The sequence below is a fragment of the Pimephales promelas genome, chromosome 1, assembly GCF_988280905.1.
Source record: "Pimephales promelas chromosome 1, fPimPro1.hap1.1, whole genome shotgun sequence".
Classification (NCBI taxonomy): domain Eukaryota; kingdom Metazoa; phylum Chordata; class Actinopteri; order Cypriniformes; family Leuciscidae; genus Pimephales; species Pimephales promelas.
In genome coordinates, this window is record NC_142769.1 from 51,970,198 (window position 1) to 51,991,580 (window position 21,383).

The window sequence follows — 21,383 nt, forward strand, 5'->3', positions numbered from 1 at the left end:
TTTGTCAGTTATGATCATATTTTGAAAACATGTTTAAAAAAAGAGGATAGAAATAATTTGAAATCAATCAAAATGTAATCACAACTTTCTGAAATATTTATCTCAGGTGAAAAGGTGATAGTTATGCATTCCCGGTCTTGCAGGTGTCATAATCATATCTCTGAAAGCACGCACACACGGCAGGAAGAATGTCTAGCGAACTACCCTATTAGATTTGGTTGGGAGGGACTTTGTTCATCCATAAATAGAGTTTTTCAGTCAGAGCTGACTATCATTCAACCAGACACTCTTCACTGACTCCAGGTGTGTATGAATATTCATCTTTCTTCTTCTAAGTAGTTCATTTAGGTCTTGACATGATATTCCTCCTCTTACACCTATATTTAAACGGATTAGTTTATTTACAACACTGTTTTACAAATAAACATTTATTCTGAAGCATTAATGTATTATTTTATTGTCAGCAGATATCTGATCTTCTGCAACCTTCAATTCAGCACCCGGTGCAGATTCTAGGTGAGCTGAATATACTACTACAATGACAGGAAATGGGGTTGAAAATAGGGCTGGGCGATACTGACAAGCTGCGCCATATCGCGTTAATATCGAGGACGTATCGATAGCGATATTTAATGCGATATGGCTCAGCTGGTCAGTTAACTACGGCTCTACGTCTCGACAAAACCGTGTGTTAAATTAACAACATGACAACGATTTTGTCATGACGAAGAGTCGTAGTTAACTGACCAGCTAAGCCATATCGCATTAATCATTTGAAATTTATGTTTGTGATTTATTCTGTTGGTTAGTGTATAACTGAGATTCTGCATAAATATCCAGAATGTTTAACCTCCTAAGACCGAGTTTTGGGTGGAAAAGTCCAGGGGTCAGAAAGTAAAAGTACTGCCACATTTTTATTCCACCCACAGCAAAAACTCCAGTGTTAAATAAACTTTACTGGGAGTTTCTTTGGATCCAGACTCAAGAGTGTTAAAGTTAATGAGATAATTAAGTGAATAATTGAGTGATGATTGAGATATTATTGAAGACACCTGATGTTAACTAGCAGAATCACTGAAGGAGAATGTCACATTTTAAAGTCACCATTATGGAGATCAGTGTCTGCTTTAGTTGGGCTCTTGACTCTTAAATCATTAACTTTAGATGTTGTATGGCTGCTGTACACGAGATATAACAGCCAGATGAACAACAAGGAAAGCTGGTGCGCTGAGGTTGGTTATGTTTTGACATAATCATCATTTGTCACGAAACTCATTTGTAGAGTTTAACCTTTTTGATTACACAGTATAACATTTTCAAAAATGTAAATATTATCCAAAAAATTTCTTAAAAGCTGTTCTATTCTAAATACTTTATTAGCACACACAGACATCAAGAATCAGCCTGTGATTCTCAACAATGGTGACAATTATAAAGCATGTTGCAGTTCATTCTGGGTGCCACCAATCAAAACACATTCATGCATTGCAGTATGAATAAATAATGATCTGAATTGTCTTAGTAATTTCCTTTCCCTATTTGAATATTCTGCTTGTAACCATTGTTGAGATTCATACACTGAATCTTGATGTCTGTGCGTGCCTAAAAGAAAGTTTTTTTTTCAGAACAATGTTTAAAATATCATTTGGTTTATTTTGAAAAATCTGGATCTAATATTATAAAATCACAGTGATGCTGTTATGATCATTGTACTTTTAAATCAGAGAGTAGGCTTTAAATGAGTTCAGTGATTCAGATCTAATGATGACTGTCCTAACATGATCTTGAACATCTGATCTGATCTCTTTGTTCATCCATCTGTTAAAACAGCTAAACAAAATCTTTAGTAAAGCATTTAAAGGTCACCTGCCCAACTAAAGCAAACACTGATCACCTTAACGGTGACTAAAAATATAGATTTTCAAAATATAAATCCTTCAGTGATTCTGCTAGTTAACATCATGTTTTCAATAATATCCAAATCATCACTCAATTATTCACTTAATTATCTCATTAACTTTAACACTCTTGAGTCTGGATCCAAAGAAACTCCCAGTAAAGTTAATTTAACACTGGAGTTTTTGCTGTGGGTGGAATAAACTTATGGCAGGACTTTTACTTTCTGACCCCTGGACACACAACCAATAATGTGATGTCCACGTATGTGGACAATCAGGTCTTAGGAGGTTAAATCAACTAGGGCTGGGCGATATATCGCACAATATTGTTATGCGCATCTAATCAGTAAAGCCGGTTCCTTGATTAGCAGTAAATCTCCTTCACCTGCTTTCAGATGGAACGGCATTTACTACAAACAGCCATATTTCACTGACAAGCTGAGCCAAATCGCGTTAATATCGAGAACATATCGATAGCGATATTTAATGCGATATGGCTCAGCTGGTCAGTGAACTACGGCTCTTCGTCATGACAAAATCTCCCGTGTTAAATTAACACATCTGGGAGTGTATATGAGTCCACACTCAAGAGTGTTAAAGTTAATGAGATAATTAAGTGATTAAATGAGTGATGATTGAGCATTATTGAAGACACCTAAAGCAGAATCAGAAGAAAACAAATCTAAAATTTTAAGCCACCGTTATGGAGATGAGTGTTTGCTTTAGTTGGGCTCTTGACCCTTATAATATATATTTTATTTTTTAATTAGCTGTTCCATCTGAGTTATCAATCATTCAAGTCACGACACCTGTATTACGACACCTGCCGGGCCGGGGCTAGTAATTTAGCATGCTAATTTAGGTTTATATCTCGGCAGCACTATAACTTGTCAGTTTTTTAATGACATCATTGCACTTATTTCTTCTCATTCTTTTGATGTGTGTAGCTCATTTTTTGGATGTTTTTACCTCAATAATCCCATATGGCACCTTTAAAGGGTATGTTGGATGGCGCTCGGATTGGTTTATTTCACGTTACACCCAAACCACACCTATGAATAATGAAGCTACTTCAGACCAACCTCTTTTAGATTTGCGCCAGGCGCACGAGGCATTTATCCCGCCGGGTCGCGGGGGCAGCAGTCTAAGCAGAGATGCCCAGACTTCCCTCTCCCTAGACACTTCCTCCAGCTCTTCTGGGGGGACACCGAGGCATTCCCAGGCCAGCCGGGAGACATAGTCTCTCCAGCGTGTCCTAGGTCTTCCCCGGGGCCTCCGCCCAGTGGGACGTGCCCGGAACACCTCCCCAGGAAGGCGTCCAGGAGGCATCCGGAACAGATGCCCGAGCCACCTCAGCTGACCCCTCTCGATGTGGAGGAGCAGCGGCTCTACTCTGAGCTCCTCCCGAGTGACCGAGCTTCTCACCCTATCTCTAAGAGATCGCCTTTACTAAGTTTATTCCACCCACAACAAAAACTCCAGTGTTAAATTAACTTTACTGGGAGTCTCTTTGGATCCAGACTCAAGAGTGTTAAAGTTAATGAGATAATTAAGTGAATAATTGAGTGATGATTGGGATATTATTGAAAACACCTGATGGTAACTAGCAGAATCACTGAAGGAGAAAATCTATATTTTTAGTCACCGTTAAGGTGATCAGTGTTTGCTTTAGTTGGGCAGGTGACCTTTAAATGCTTTACTAAAGATTTTGTTTAGCTGTTTTAACAGCTGGATGGAAAAAGAGATCAGATCAGATGTTCAAGATCATGTTAGGACAGTCATCATTAGATCTGAATCACTGAACTCATTTAAAGCCTACTCTCTGATTTAAAAGTGCAATGATCATAACAGCATCACTGTGATTTATAATATTAGATCCAGATTTTTCAAAATAAACCAAATGATATTTTAAACATTGTTCTGAAAAAAAAATCTTTCTTTTAGGCACGCACAGACATCAAGATTCAGTGTATGAATCTCAACAATGGTTACAAGCAGAATATTCAAATAGGGAAAGGAAATTACTAAGACAATTCAGATCATTATTTATTCATACCGCAATGCATGATGGGAGCCATGAATGAGTTTTGATTGGTGGCACCCAGAATGAACTGCAACATGCTTTATAATTGTCACCATTGTTGAGAATCACAGGCTGATTCTTGATGTCTGTGTGAGCCCATAAAGTATTTAGAATAGAACAGCTTTTAAGAAATCTTTTGGATAATATTTACATTTTTGAAAATGTTATACTGTGTAATCAAGGTTAAACTCTACAAATGAGTTTCCTGACAAATGATGATAATGTCAAAACATAACCAACCTCAGCGCACCAGCTTTCCTTGTTGTTCATCTGGCTGTTATATCTCGTGTACAGCAGCCATACAACATCTAAAGTTAATGATTTAAGAGTCAAGAGTTTAACTAAAGCAGACACTGATCTCCATAATGGTGACTTTAAAAATGTGACATTCTCCTTCAGTGATTCTGCTGTTTATCATCAGGTGTCTTCAATAATGCTCAACCATCACTCAATTATTCACTTAATTATCTCATTAACTTTAACACTCTTGAGTCTGGATCCAAAGAGACTCCCAGTAAAGTTCATTTAACACTGGAGTTTTTGCTGTGGGTGGAATAAAAATGTGGCAGTACTTTTACTTTCTGACCCCTGGACTTTTCCACCCAAAACTCGGGTCTTAGGAGGTTAAATATCGCTATCGATATGTCCTCGATATTAACGCGATTTGGCTCAGCTTGTCAGTGAACTACGGCTCTTTGTAGTAAATGCCGCTCCATCTGAAAGCAGGTGAAGGTGATTTACTACTAATCAAGGAACCGGCTTTACTGATTAGATGCGCGTAACAATATCGTGCGATATTGTCCAGTGTGTGGGAACATGTTGGATTTCATGTTATGATATTTAAATATAACGCTACAGTGGCACTTTATGTTTAGATAAGAGCTCCAGTCATATGTTTCCAAATCCTGCATTTTAATTTTTAAGTGAAAAAAGTACCCTCACTCTCTGGGAATAGAAACATTGTTTATACTGTTTTTGTGTTGAGGTTGAACTTATGTTTCACTTTATGTTTATGGCCTTTGCCATTGCTATAGCCAATGAGGTTTCATGTATATTGACTTATTCATAAAAGACAGTGTTTTAAGAGTTCCTCTCTTTTTCTTTTAAAAGATATAATTTTTGTAAGAGCTACAAAAGTCAGCAGTTGATAAATGCAAGTTAGTTTCTTTGTGTAAATAAGATTTGTGTGATTAAAATGCACAAGTTCTTGTAGAGACAGTTTGTGCATGATTGCATGAATATATATATATATATATATATATATTTTATACTGTATACTGTATCCTAAAGTGTGGATAATTGCAAGGACGAGGCTGAGGCAGCATTAGAATCCATTTGTGATTGTTTATTAACAGCAGGTTGTAATGGAAGGAATGTTAAGCCAGGCAATAGGTCAGAATCACAATAGCAGTCCGATCTAGCAATATATACAAGGGTGATCCAAAAAGCAGATATGAGAAAACAGGCAGAAGGTCCAAACACAGTCATCAGTCCAAAATACAGGCAACCAGATCTGGGGCTCGTTCTTCGTACGTTGCTTAAAACATCCGAGATCAAATGAGACATCTAAGATGATATCATCGTGCTAATCATGATCCGGCTAATTGGGTTCTTCGAACACACCTGTTTATGATTAGTATAGCTGGATTGAGTTATCTGAGATAACTGCACGTTCTCGCGTTGGTTTAAAAGGGGACATGTATCGATAGCAGAACCAGTGATCAGCAACGCTGCTATTGGCTGTTCAGCATGGCCAAGGAACACGCCCAGTTTTTCTCCCAAGCAGAGCAAGCGCTTTTAATGCAAGGTTATGCCGAATTTCAGTCTTTAATTAAAACGCCAGGGAACACCTCAAAGTGTGCAAAAGCCAGGAGAGAGTGCTGGCAAAACTAGAAGACAAATTAAATGCGTTTGTGGTGACCATGTTAGATGTTTTAATAACTTATTATTATTTTATTTTTATTTTCATAATTTCATAATTACTTTGTTCATTGTAATGTCGAGTCACCACACTATAATAATGGACATGGTGAAAGTGAAGTACAAAAATATTCTACTTAATGGTCATTTTAGGCCTTATAGGCCTACTAGTCTCTTTTAAAAAGGCATTGTTAAATAAATATACTTTATACTTTATACTTTATACTTCACTTTATTTATCCTTAGAAAGGAAATTTACTCTGCAGCAGGATCTAAAAAAAAACAAGAAATAAAAGCACCACTAGATGCCAACAACATTAAAAACACGACACAAGACATCCACACATCGAATTAGTCAATCAATTAATCAATAGAGACACTCCTTCCCCAGAATCAAATGACCAAAACAAACATAATGCAATACACAGATCAGTATATCTAATAAATAATGACAAAATAAATACTGATAAATAACAACGCATTCTCACCCCAAGGCGTCACCTTTGACCATGCTTCAATATTTGACGTTTTAGGCGCCCTTTAGCGTCACTTACATGACGCGATCCTACAGCGTCATCTAACTGACGCTAAAGGAAAGCGTCAGTTAGAGGACGCGGTTAGGTTTAGGTGTGGGGTGGGGGTAGGGTACACGCGATCCTAGGGCGTCATCTAACTGACGCTAAAGGGCGCCTAAAGCGTCAGATATTGAAGCATGTCCAAATGCTTCCCAAGGCGTCAGTTAGGTGACGCTTTGGGAGTGAGAATGGGCTGTAAATAAACATGTACCATAAGAATTCATAAGATGTCACTCAAGTGAATTCAGGTTCCTTATAGCCACAGGAATAAAAGAATCCCTAGCACGTCTGGTTCTTAACATGGGTAGCCTAAAACGGCGACCTGAGGGGAGCAAATTAAACTCCCCAAAAAGTGGGTGATCAGAGTAATTTAAAATTTGATTAGCCTTACCCCGGACCCGTTTATTGTATATCTGTTGCAACTGTGGTAGCTGTACCCCAACCACCTTAGACGCAACATTAACCAGCCTTACTAGCTTATGCTTATTGATCGTTGAAAGGCCACCATACCACACCACAATACACAGAGTCAAGACTGATTGAATAAAGCACTGGTAAAACAGAGTCATCAGAGTCTTACATACACTGAATGTCTTCATCTTCCTCAGGAAGAAAAGTCTCTGTTGGACCTTTTTACAGACAGCAACTGTGTTGCTCTCAAAAGATAGTTTGTTGTCAATGATCGTTCCTAGATATTTGTATTCATCTACTTTCTCAACATTCATGTTCTGGATAACAGTTTGTGAGACATTATTCTGTGATCTACGAAAATCAATTGTCATATCCTTTGTCTTGGAGACATTAATAGACAGGTAAAAGGTTTCACACCACGCAATAAAATCATCAACAACAGGGCCATGCCCATCCTCCTCATTATTTAGAAGACTCACTATAACGGTATCATCTGCAAATTTTACATAGTGCCTATTATCATACTTACTCCTACAGTCATTTGTATATAAAATAAAAAGCAGAGGAGAAAGGACACAGCCCTGAGGAGAGCCAGTGGAGGTAAGGGTTTTTGAAGATAAAACACCATTTACCCTAACACACTGCGACCTATTTGACAAAAAATCCAGTATCCAGCCAATTAAGTTAGAATTCAAATTAAAAATAGACTGAAGTTTCTCAGCCAACAAGAAGGGCTGAATGGTATTAAATGCAGAGGAGAAGTCGATAAAAAGGAGCCTTGCATGAGTTTTTGAGGATTCCAGATGTTGATAAATGGAATTTAACAATGTGAGTATTGCATCCTCAACACCTCTGCCAGCCCTGTAAGCAAACTGGAGAGGGTCTAACTGTTCCTCCACCTGCCTCAGTAACTCCTTCTTAATCAACCTCTCAAAAGTCTTCATCACCAATGAGGTGAGAGCTACAGGTCGAAAGTCATTTAAGACCTTAGGGTTCTTACACTTGGCTACAGGAATAATTGTAGAATGTTTCCAGATTTTAGGCACTACTTGCGTCTGAAGTGATAGAGTGAAAATCACTTTAAAAATCTCACATAACTGACCAGCACAAGATTTAAGGACTCGACCACTGATGTGGTCTGGGCCAGGACTTTTCCTAACATTAGTTTGTTTAAATAATGATTTGACCTCACACGCATCAATATCAAAATCAAGAATACAATCACTAAACAGATTATCACCCATGCGACTGTTTTTTTCACTAAAATCACTATTGGAAAATCTCATATAAAAACTATTTAATTCATTTGCTAGCTGCTCATTAGAATCAAAACCGTTTAATGACACAGTGCTAGTGCCTTTGTGTAGACCTGTCATTAATTTCATTCCATTCCACACGGATCTAAGATCAGACTCATCGAATTTAGACTCAATTTTCTTTTTATAATGAAGTTTAGCCTTAACTATTTCCGCTCGTACTACCTTCCTAATTACAGCATATGCATCTTTGTCCCCACTTTTAAAAACAGACCTCTTTTCCCTTAACAGATGTTTCAGTTCTTTAGATATCCAAGGCTTATTATTAGGGTAGGAAACAACTGTCTTGGTTGGGATCACACAATCCACACAGAAAGCGATGTAGCTGCATACTGAATCAGTCAATTCATCAATGTTGTTGGATGAATCTTGAAAAACAGACCAGTCGGTACAGTCAAAACAGCCCTGTAGGGCCATAGTGCTCTCCTCATTCCATACCTGTACCACCCGTGCTTGCACTTTGTCTCGATGTAAAACAGGTCTGTATGTGGGCAAAAGATGCACAATATTATGGTCAGAAAAACCTAAAGGAGGACCTGCAACAGACTTGTAGGCTCCCTTGATAGAGCCATAGCAGAGATCCAATAGTTTGTTTCCCCGAGTGGGACAGTTGACATACTGGTAGAAACTACTCAGCGTCCCTTTACAGTTGACATGGTTAAAATCACCGAAAAAGAAGCACGGGGCATCAGGAGAGATAGATTGTAGTTTTTGAGCTACTGAAAATATGACATCAGAAGCGGATTTTATATCTGCTCTTGGGTGGATGTATATTACTGTCAGAAATATTTGGGGGAATTCCCTAGGCAGGTAGAATGGTCTCACAGACACCGACAACAGCTCGATGTCCGGAGAACAAATCCGCTCGCGCACAGTGGCGCCGTTGCACCACTTCGGATTGATGTACAGGCAAACACCCCCGCCGTGACGCTTCCCCGTCATCTCCGGGTCACGATCCAAACGGATCGGAACCCCGTAACCATCAATGTACACAGTAGAATCCAGGTCAGTGACAGACAGCCACGTCTCAGTGAAAGCCATCAATGAAAGCCATAAATGATTGTCTGTTTATAAAAGCAAACAGGAAAAAGGCTGAGAAAAAAATAATAATGATGCTCCTGACCCTGGCAGAAGAGCTGACCCTTGGGTTGAATGTGAATTGCCCTGTTGTGAAGGGCATCCCTGGGTTCAGCTCTTCCAGAGCCACATCAGGGACCAGTATTAGCAACACCTTCATCACTGGGAAATGAGATTTAAATGATCTTTGTACACTGTGAAATAATTTGTTGCTGCATTAAATGAAGTAGACCTAAAATCCAAATTGGCTGGTTTAGTCATTTCAACTGTTAAATCTTGAGTAATGATAAATTGCTTTGTCTTGTGAAAGTAAAAACTGATAAACTTATGTTAATGTAAAAAATATTTTGCCATGAGTTATCAATCACATTGCACTGGAGAGTGAAGAAAACTTCTCAGATGACTGTCCTTTGGAGGAAGTAATTAATTGAATTGATGGCTTTAATTGATTTCTACTTGTGCCTATGCCTATTATTTCTGACAGTAGTCCACATGTACAGAAGAGTCTGCACACAGCAGTGATACAGGGGTGGGCAGTGTAGAGAAAACTTTTGCTTTTTATTTGTTGCATGAGGCATGTGTGACACAAACGACACAGGGTTAAATTCGTTCCCTATATGAGTCAACAGAAAATAGAGTATTTTGAAAAAACAAAAATCAGGGGGAGAAACAGAACTTGACTAAAAAAAAATTGCACTAGAAATAGAGTTGCTTCAAAATAAACTTCAGAGTAAAATCACACAGAGTACTATTGCTGACCTTGCATAATATCTCTTTTAAAAAGATGACTGAATAACTGGCTTTTCTTTACAAAGAACTATTGAAATAAAACTCTAAGCAAATAGAGTTTTGCAAATTTGTCTTGTCTTTTATTTTAGGCTTAATTAAACATTTTTTTTTTCTTTTTCTGATGTTGGCAGTGTTGTGTAATATGGCACATGCAATGTCACAGGCCCAGTCAGGTGCAACCCTCAGGCTTTTCAGACCCTGAAATCTTCCCTTTAGTTGGCCAAAGCTCATGTCATTGTGTGCCCTTGTCCTAGAGCTGCATTGTAACTGGTCTGGGGTTTGGGTCAGGGAATGGGGTCATAAAACACCTGTCTCCATGCAGGATCCTGTTGTTATCACCTGTATAATGGAAAAATGCAGTTCTCAGCATAAGTGTATGTAATACCGTGAGTTTGATATTTATAATTTTCCTTACCATGTTCAAAAAATGTTCATAAATGTGAATCTCTTAAAATTCTTGAGTCAAGCACAGATCCTGGCCATTTTGCTTTCGCACTGATTTGTGATATAGAACATGGTCACACACCATCTAAAAGATTTTACTCAGTCAAATGCCTTTTAAAAAAAGTGATATAATATTCCAAATCTGGAATATTAAAAATTGTAATAGTAATTTGGCTGCACTGTATAAGCCCCCTTTCTGCTCACAAAACCCCTTCATTGAGGCCTTGATGGGAACATGTGTGTAGTCTACAGTGTATGGCACCAATCACGTAAGTTAAGCCTGAGGGACTGTAAGTCATAATCGGCATGGTCATCATGATTGCATTATCTTCATTAAAAATTATAATATACCCTAAGTTGGCAAAAAAAAAAAAAAAAACTAAGAGCACTACTTTGTGAATGGCACGACAGAAAGCTTATCAAGTTCTATGCATCTCCAATAGTGTAAAAGAAGCCACTCGCAAATAATTTTAGGGCAATGCAAACATTTTGTGCTGTTGTTGAAGCCCGATATCGAATCGAACATTAATGTGCATTTCCAACAAAATAATAATGTATTTAAACGACACCCTCACGACGATCGTTTCACGAGAAAACAAAAATAAATCTCAGAAATTAGGCTACACTGTCACACTGCGCTGAAGGACTTCCCGTATCAGCCGTGATCTAATCCTGTTTACATGAAATAAGCCTGCTCGCGAGCAGGTTCAAGCTGACGGACCTGTTGCTATGACAACAAGTCCAGGATGAGCGTCGAAGAACCAAACGATCCAAGATCATGGCAAATCGCCAACAATCAAATCCAGCTAACTGAGTTAGCGACGTACGAAGAACGAGCCCCAGAAGGATAATCCAAAGGGCGTGAATCAGATAAACAGGCAGAATCATACACAAGGTCAGAATGCAGAGACCAAAAGTAACGCTTGGTAAAGCAGATGAACTGGCAATACTTCACAATGTGCAAACACACAAACTCCTCTGAAATACCATCCAAACAGGAAATGAAAGTAGAAGCAGAGGGAGCGGCAACCAGTCAATATTCAGGAGAGGGCTCCCTCTGCTGGCGTGGTGTTACAATAATTAAGCTATATATCACATGCTGAAGTACATTTCTGGAGCATTAAAGATTAAAAGAAAAAAAAATAACAAGAACCGTACAGAACCGAAAACCGTGACCCTAAAACTGTGATACAAACTGACCCGTCGGTTTTGTGAACCGTACCACCCCTAGCATCTACGGTAGCAGTTATGTACCAAAAACCTATGACAGGATGTCTTCTAATAGCACTTTGTTGAGTTTTCCTTCGGGTGAACAAGTTTGTTATTTCAAACAAACGAATCGAACAAACGAATGTTCCAGTACGAAAAATAACAGTGCAATGCAGCCTTTTAAACTTGCCAGGGCCGTGAAGTGCTCACTGTTCTACTCCTCCGCTTCTGCTGTGTTCAGTCACGTCATGCTGGCTTTGAACGAAAACAGGCTGTAGAAATACGTTGGCCTACTACTTTATGTCCCTCTCTGCTATTATAGTTTTATTATAGATGGTGGAACTACATGGAAGCCTCCGTGGACCCATGTATATAAAAATAATAAATTATTTGTTTATGAGTATAAGTCAGATAATTAGCGGAGGTATTTGTACACCATTGAGGATATGATTATGAATAAAAATATTCATTTTATAAAATAAAATACCTCAAAACTTCATATTGTCCCTTTAATGACATTTCCGAAAACTTTTCCTCTTTTCTAGATGGACATGATTTTTTTTTTTTTTTTTTTTTTTTTTATGTATTCATTTATTTTAAAGTAGAGAGCAATTGTCTTGTCAGAAATAATCATATCCCATGTGGAGAAGACCTTAGAAAACACGCAGAATCTCAACATGACCACATGATTTGAAGCATCATTCATTTCTGGAGCACAAAACAATTAATAGACTGTAGATTAATACTTAGGGTTGGTAGTTTGTTTAAGTCATATTTCCTTTATTTTGAACTGTAAAAAAATATATAGTTTATCTTACAGATTCAACTGCTACAATGTCGAACAGTAACCGAGAGTCTGACCAGACCAAACAGCAACATGCACATGTCAAGAGGTAAGTGTCATAATACAAATGTAACATAATAGTTTGGTCCAAAAATTTGTCCAAATTTAAAAAGTAAGAGAGAAAAGTACACTGAAGTAGCGTCTCCAAGAATAGTTCAGACTCAGAACCCTGACCGTTCATTAATGGAGAACTCCGGCGCAAAATGAACCTTTGGTCTAGTAGCACATCGGTACCTAGTCAACCGTTCTCTGAGATTTGTTTTCATGATAATGGAATATAAAGAGTTTTATCTCTAAAAACTGTTTATATTGCATAGAGTAATGAAAAATAAAAATCGCTAGTTAATACCACTAACAAGGCTCAAAATGGCCCCACACTAACACAGTAACATAATGAGGGTCCCTACATGCAAAATGAAGCATTGAGAACCACGAACGCGTGCCAAGTGAGCTGAACTGTATGAACAGCGTTCGTGGTTCGACTTGTCGAGACTGTTTTCCAAAGATGGTGCCGCCTGTATACACGAAGTGAACTGTCTTTATAAAGTATCTTCTTATTAAACTGTCTGTACACTAACAAAGTTCTCAATGCTTCATTTTGCATGTAGGGACCCTCATTATGTTACTGCGTTAGTGTGGGGCTATTTTGAGCCTTGTTAGTGGTATTAACTAGCAATTTTTATTTTTCATTACTCTATGCCCTATAAACAGTTTTTAGAGATAAAACTCTTTACATTCGATTATCATGAGAACAGTCGACTAGGTACCGATGTGCTACTGGACCAAAAATTCATTTTGCGCCGGAGTTCTCCTTTAGGTCACATCAATGAATTATTTTTATTATTTTTTTTTTTAAACTTACAAGCTTCTCAAAAACCCAACAAAGAGAATGAAAAAGAATAATCAGTATTTGGAAACGAAAAGGAAAAAAAAAATCAACTGACAGTTATAAGCAACTGCCATCCTGTCACAGCAAATCAGGCAATATACTAATAAATGGCCATTTAAAAATGTTGTTGCTAATTCTCTCTTTTGTAGATCACGTCATGATGCTACACTGATGAATCCTAATAAAGGACCTCCAGCACTTTATCGTCTGAACACAGAAAGAAAATATGTTAATGGAACTGATAAAAAGGTCAGACAGTGGACATATGGAAGAAGAGACAGAAACAAACAGAATAAAGTCATCCTGATGGTGGGAGAAACCGGCGCTGGGAAAACCACCATCATCAACACCATGATCAACTACTTACTGGGAGTGAAGTTTGAGGATCAAGAGTTTTATCAAATCACACAAGAAGATGAACATAAAGATCAGTCACAATCCCAGACCTCTGAGATCACGGTTTATGAGGCGTTTGTTGAAGAAAACCCAACATCTCTGACCATCATTGACACTCCAGGATACGGAGACACTGAAGGATTCGAGAGAGATGAAGAGATTTCTAAATATCTGACCAAATTATTTTCAGATAAGGATGTTGGGATTCATTACATTGATGCAGTGTGTTTTGTGATGAAGGCGTCTCAGAATCGTCTCTCTGGAAAAGAGCTTTACATATTTCACTCAGTTCTGTCTCTGTTTGGTAGAGATATAGAGGAGAACATCGTGTTTCTACTCACACACTCAGATGGAGGACCTCCAACAGATGCTCTCAATGCCATTAAGAAAGCAGAAATACCCTGCAGAAGAGAAGAAGACAAAGAACCTGTTCACTTCTTATTCAGCAACAGACAGAAAGAGAAAAGAGACAAAAAGTATGAGCAAGGTTTGAGAACAGCCTGGGGAATGGGAGAAGAAAGCATGAATGAGTTCCTCAAACTCCTGGAAGAAAAGAACAGAAAAAGTGTTGCGATGACATTAGATGTTCTGAAGGAGCGAAGACGACTCGAGGCCTGTGTCTCTAATCTGAGGCAGAGAATAGAGGAGAAGGAGTCAAAAACTGATGAACTGAAACAGATTCAGGAAATCCTCAGACAGAACAGAGACAAGATCAAGAAGTGTGACGACTTTGAGTTTACAGTCAAGAGAGATTTCAAAGTAAAAGTCCCAATTGTAAATGAGTGGCTGTGGAACAGTAAGGCGACCTGCTGCTCCGTCTGTGAGGAAAACTGTCATGAGTGGGAATGCTCATTGGCAATATATCCCTCACAGTGTTGGGTCATGAAAGACAATCACTGCACTGTGTGTACTGGAAAGTGTCATTACAGCGAACACGTCAAAGAGAACAAAAAATATGTGACGAGGACAGAGAATGTCACAATGACATTTGACAAGCTCAAACACGAGTATGAATGCAAAAGTGAAAAGCCTCAAACCAGATTTGACAAAAACAAATATGATGCTACTAAAGAGGAACATGAAAGTATCATGAAAGAGTCACAGAATAAAACAGGAATAGAAGAACAACTGATCAGAGATCTGGAGAAGACTAAAGAAGAAAAGTCCAAACTGCTGTATGAAGTTTATATGGCCATCGTGAGTCTGTCTAAGATCGCACTAAAAGCCGACAGCGCTTTCACTCTTCAACATCTGGATTTCCTGATTCCCAGACTGAAGGAGGAGGAGGGAAAAGAGGAATGGATGAAGAACCTGCAGGATCTGAGGAAAGCTGGAGAAGAGAAGAAAAATAAAGGGGCTTTACAGTTTATGATGGGCTTTTTCAGTCGTGATAAAAAATAATAAATGCAACAAATCTGAAAATACATGATGAAAGAGCAGAATAGATATTAATCCATCAGTGAAAATGATTCTCACAATTACTTTACATGATCAAATGACTGAATATATGAAAAGTGTAACCACACATAATAGTTAGAAATAACATTGATGAATGACTATTATTTAAATATGTACTGTTTTATTTAGTCTCTACTGTTTTAGTAATTGTGGAAGAAATGAAATGTGTTATGTACTATGTTTGCATTTTCTGTATGTTTGATTTTCCTTTATTATTGTAATTAAGGTTGTATTATAGTTGAACAGGTTTCTTGGTGAAACAGTCTTGTGTTTGTATCAATGGCTGTGAATTAATTTGGATCTAGTTTTACTCATGGAAAGGCCACTGTTCACCGTTCTAAATTACACTTATGTGCAAAATTAGAATATTACATAAAACATTGGCAAATAAAGCACTGTTTCCATCCAATGCGTTCAAGAGAATACAATCGTCACATTCTGGTAAAGTGCCGCAAAAGGATAATTAATAAAAATGAAAGATGCAAACAGGGAAGACTTGTTTTTGCCCTACATAATAAATGACTTGCGCCTCAAAGCGTGCAGACGAAACTCAATAACAAACGCTGTCGTGTTATCTTGAGTTTGGATGCCTAATGTTTGTGAACGCAATTGTGTCTCAGTTTGGTGATGGTATTTCAAAATTTTAAAAACAACATTTGAGATGCTGTGCACTGGTTAGTGATGGATTTAAAAATATATATATTTTTAAAATTTTAAATTTTAAAATTTTAAATTAGTAAATTGTATATCAAACTAATCATTTTTCTAACATCTAACCTTTCTTCTCCTTTATGCCTAGTGAACAGGAAATGATATAATGTATCATGTCATATTGCCATCCTCCTATTCTATAAAAACTGTTGTATTGTTTTTGCTGGTTTGATTCTCTCTGATATTTTTCTGCAGCCCATTCTCACCCCAAGGCGTCACTTAACTGACGCCTTGGGAAGCATTTGGACATGCTTCAATATCTGACGCTTTAGGCGCCCTTTAGCGTCAGTTAGATGACGCCCTAGGATCGCTTGTACCCTACCCCCACCCCACACCTAAACCTAACCGCGTCCTCTAACTGACGCTTTCCTTTAGCCCCAGTTAGATGACGCCGTAGGATCGCGTCATGTAAGTGACGCTAAAGGGCGCCTAAAACGTCAAATATTGAAGCATGGTCAAAGGTGACGCCTTGGGGTGAGAATGCGTTGTTTTCTGAGATCCTCCGGCCGTGATTAAAGCGAAGATTGAAAATCTCATTTGATGTTGTTTTTAGTACTATTATTACTTTTTATTAATATTAATAATCAGAAGTATTATGCATCTGTTTTATTACTTTTTGTATACATGCATAATCATTTGTAATCATTGCATTTTGTGAATTATACTGTTTTGAGGATGTGGGAGAGATTTTAGGAAACTTTGTGTTAAGTTAGACTGTATGAGAAAATGTATGTTGGAGTGAGACCGAAAGTATATGCAGTGTATAGTTTCCACTGGGATTGCATTGTAAATGGGAACCATGGGTAAATGGGTAAATGGTTTCTGTGGTAATCTATGTGTTACTATGGTGATATAGTTTTTTTTTCTTGGTCAGTAGTATAAAGACTGAGCCCTTTTGTTCGGAAAGCAGGAAGAGATGGCAACGATGCAAAATGAGGAACTCTGTCTATTCCTCCAATCTATGTCTTCTAAAAATTATAAATAAATACGAGAGATCTCTTGGCAAAATCACTGGTGTCTCTTTTTCATGAAATTAATCAACAACAAGGGGAAAGCAGAACTTTTAAATCTAAAGCATATTCAAAGGCATCGTCTGGAGTCTGTCTGTTTAACATTGCTTGTTAGCAGGACCGGCTCTAGCCCTTTGGTTGCCCTAGACGAGATTGATTCGAAAATTAAAGCTATAGCTATATATTATACTTGGAAGCAACTCAGTGCCGCCAGTTAAGCAAAACATAACGAATGGGCTGCCGATCTACAAGTTTTATGGGCAGTTAAGACAAAAAATAAGTAGGCTAATGAATGTATCGGCCCAAAAAGCATGTCAGACACAAGGAATCTCCTCGGTAGGGAATCTCGGTAGTCCCGATGGCCAGTAGACCTAAATGCCTGTGCACAACACTAAGTACATTTATTTCGTTTGACACCTTAATGGCTGAGATGAGAAGACTTACCTTACCTTTATATTATCACAAAGAAATGATATTCGCTTAAATACTGATACAGGCAAATTATCAGTACTGTACTCGACCTCAGTGCTGCATTTGACACTGTAGATCACAACATACTTCTTGACAGGCTGGAAAACTGCGTAGGGCTTTCTGGGAGAGTCCAAAAATGGGCCAGATCATACTTGGAAGGGAGAGGTTTTTATATATGAGTATAGGAGAAATCAGTTTATTTTTTTCGCTTCGATGTCGTTTTTTTTTTTTTTTTTTTTTTTTTTTACTTTTGAAGCGAAAGAAAAGACTTCAGCCAATCATATACAAGGAAACAAAGGTGACGTGACCGCAACAATGACGGATCTTCTGATTGCTTGAGCGTCGAGTCGTCTGTGAATGAAAATCTGAAACAAGGACTGGTGGGACGTTGTGCTCATTCGTTCGTATTCGTATATTCGTTCGGTGTTTACAAGGCTTTTCAGTCCATTTGAGCCTTCAATCCGTTTACTAAAAGTGTTTATTTGTTTGCATTTTAACGTAGCCCCTGATGAATAGGATAGCTCACCTTACGCAGACTGCCATACGCTTCTGCCGTATGTTTCTATGTTTCTCATAAGATCGGGTGCACCCAAAACCTTCTTTTCTGCTTTTAAATAAAACAAAAAAAAAGCTTGTCTTCATTGGATGATAATGATGGTGATGAAGAAGCTGTCCCACGTCCCACAAGTCACAGCATTGTCCCGCATTTAATTTTTCGTCCACAATTCTACAATGAAAAAAAAATGTAACAAGAAAACAGAGTAAATGTGCAGCACAGATGTTACTGGAGCCATCACAAACACTCAAACTCTTCGTGGAGAGGGTATTTGCTCTGATGAATGCTGCGTGGACAAGGAACCACGCAACTGTGGGCTTCTTTTAAAAAGTGAACTGGTGAAAGTGAGCTACCTGCCAGGAGTTACTGACATATGTCCATAATTAATGAGAAGACCCATATCGAAGCTGCCAGATCGAAGCGGTAAGAACACATTCATCTTTAATCTTTCCTAATGGACTTATGTGCTTATAGCTTGTTTTCATATGATGTCACGCCACTGGGTTGCCATGGCGCGAAATACAAACTAGAGGGCAGTGATTTGCTGTGTTTAGAAAGCACTATAACACACTCAAAATGCCTGTGTCTTGAGTCATTTATGGTTACTTGAATCGATCAAATCACAAGGAGTTTATATCGTTTACCAAAATTGTTGGTCATAAGGGGCGAAAATGCAAGAAATTGATTGAAGAACGGCTTGCAAACCTATGTCTGCGGTAGGGAGGAGCCGAATGGGAAATTGCCCGTGTGTGTAACGTTAGTGATCACTTCGTCGAAGCTGAGTGTTTGTGTAACGTGTAACATTTCCGAACTTTGTAAAGTCAAATTATGTCTGTAAGACGAGGTAGTTGATATCTACCGCCTCGATGGCAGGAAAATATTTCAATTCAATTGAAAAATCTCTTCATAACGTAAGGATCACGTCCAACATATGTTTGATTTTTTGTTTATATCTTTATCTTGTAATAGCGTGTAAAGTAGTACAGTACGGACTTTCCTCCATCTGCTTTTCACTCCCTGCCCTCCATCTGAATTCCACGCATCATCATAACCACGTGACTGAAACCCAGCTATTTGGAAATGTGCTATTTAGCGATTGGGATTTTTTTTTTTATAAAGCCTATTAACAATTTAAAGCATCATGTTAACATCACTGCAAAAAGACATCTAATATAAAATCTATATTTATTCACCTAGTATAATAAAAAGTATATAGTACGTTTTCTCTACGTTTTCTCTTTTCTGCAACAGAGCAATATCCAGGTGTTCACCCTCGTGCGAATGTTTTGGAATGTTGAAGCTATGAACGTCGCAACTTCGCGTCGCGGCTGATGTGAATGGTTTTGACGCGAACTATTCGCTTTTCCGTTTCGCTTTTTCGTTAGGCATCCGGTGTGAAAGGGCCTAAAAGAGTGTGTGTTAAATGTGTTTGGGATGCAGAAACATGCTATTGAACAGTACTGAAAGTGAAAGAATGTGTAAAACAAATTGTACTGTCAGAGAATGTAAATGCTGAGATGAATTTCCCTGTAAAGCCGCCATGGAAATGCAATATACAGTAGGCTACTGTACAGACTCCCCACTCTCTAGCACATTCAAATGAACATGTTCCTAATAATTACACAGAGAAAGGATGTGGAGAAATGAAAAGGCTTTTGTTCAGAGAAATAAACAAATGATGTGATGTGCTGAACGATGCATAAGATGAGTTATAATAATCATGGTTTAAAGCTGCAGACAGAAACACTAAACTGACAGAAACTTGAGTTAAAATAGGAATTAGGATGTTAAAACATTTAGTCCATTCCATTATGAGTTATTATTAAAAGTTGTAAAAGTTGTAGTTTAGGTTGTTCTGTGTTCAGTCTGGCTTTACTGAAGCGGCTTCATGTCACTGATATAGACATCTGCAGTAAACTTCCACATCATCAGCGAGACTGACCTCCCATCATCCTACTGCTTCTCTTACATTGTCAATATTAAATAACAACATTAGACAATATAGCAGATAGATTTAAGAGGATTTGTCCAATGTTTATAACATTTACTTTAACAAAATAGCTGTCGTTTTATCAACAGTCTCATTCCAGGATGATGATAGGAGCAAAAAGCAGATATCTATCAGAGAAATAATGTAAGTTTCTGTTTTCTGATTCTTCATGATGTTATAAGACAATTAACATGAGATGCTCCCCATGAAATCACTGTAAATATTTTAATACTTCTTTTTTACTAAAGTGGACCTTTTCAGAGCAGACTCTGTCTGTGACACGCATCCTTGTTTGATTAACAAATCAGATGTTCAGGCGTGTTTATCAGCGCTACTGGAAACTCTTCTCTTCTGTGAGCTGAGTCCTGCTTTATGCAAATCTTGTATGCTTTCACTATTTCTGATGTTCCTCAATCTACATGTACTATTCTGGACAATGTTTGAAACTTTGAATTTAACACTTCTCATGTTCTTCGTTGCTGTTTTCCTAATTTTTTTTAAGTTTCTTTGGATTAAAGGCTGCTAAAGGAATACATATAAAAGCTAATTTTCAAGAAAAGTGCAAGAGATCCAACTTAAAGGTTTCAAACATTTCTAAACAACATTTCTGTGTTGCATAATCTCCTTTTAGATTTGGTAGGGATGGATTTAATAGGGACTATTATTCAGCCTGACACTTTTCACAGTAGGGGTGCTGGGGGGCTGAAGGATTGTGAATGCAATGCAAATTTATAAATGCATTTGTAATAAACACTTTAAGTGGGCTATTTAAAAAGTGTTATTCATATGTTGAAATACTGTATATGTTTCTTATAAACATACATGCATAATGTGATGTCATATGACAGACTGACAGACTTTTATTGTCATTCAACAGTACATTCACGATATACAGTTGAATGAGATTTCGTTGCACGACTCTGAATAAAAACAGAACACAAATATTGTGACCCTTGCAGTGTGTGTAGAAATTAAGTTGTCTGTTCTACTCCTGAGCACAAGTCAGTGTTGTCAGACAGGTTTTTAGTGATCATTTTTATTTCCTTTCACTGTGCATGCTCTTTTATTGTATATGACAACTTAATATACCATTCATTTAAATGCTTAATTTATACCGCACTAAAAAAAAAAAAAATGCTGTTTTTATAGCAAATTTATATCTTGAAATTATTTGGCTGGGTATAATATTCTTCTGACACACACATATAAATCGGTTGACATTACTACACTGGTTAAAATTTAAATTAATTACTAAATTTACATTAACAATTTTTACAAGAGAGTAAAATTAGTCATATTTTAAAAGGTGAAGATGTTAGATAATTAATTTTAGTTT

At 37.7% G+C, this 21,383-nt stretch overlaps 1 protein-coding gene and 1 long non-coding RNA gene across 3 annotated transcripts in view; one reads left to right on the forward strand and one right to left on the reverse strand.

Moving 5' to 3' along the window:
* The first annotated feature begins 278 nt into the window (after positions 1-278).
* LOC148998552 (uncharacterized) lies at positions 279-15,390 on the forward strand. Of its 2 annotated transcripts, XM_089131758.1 has the most exons (4): positions 279-303; positions 468-516; positions 12,543-12,615; positions 13,605-15,390. In XM_089131758.1, the coding sequence occupies exons 3-4, from the start codon at positions 12,557-12,559 to the stop codon at positions 15,250-15,252; spliced, it is 1,707 nt and encodes a 568-aa protein (XP_088987884.1). In that variant the 5' UTR covers positions 279-303; positions 468-516; positions 12,543-12,556; the 3' UTR covers positions 15,253-15,390. The 2 variants fall into 2 exon arrangements, with proteins under 2 accessions (XP_088987884.1, XP_088987885.1); XM_089131759.1 differs by lacking the exon at positions 279-303 and having other exon boundaries at positions 12,531-12,615.
* Positions 15,391-15,824: 434 nt separating this feature from the next.
* Positions 15,825-21,383, reverse strand: part of LOC148998553 (uncharacterized) — a 63,535-nt gene continuing 57,976 nt past the window's right edge. Inside the window, exon 2 of the long non-coding RNA XR_016168770.1 lies at positions 15,825-16,104. This is a non-coding gene — a long non-coding RNA (uncharacterized LOC148998553). The remainder of the gene's footprint in view (positions 16,105-21,383) is intronic.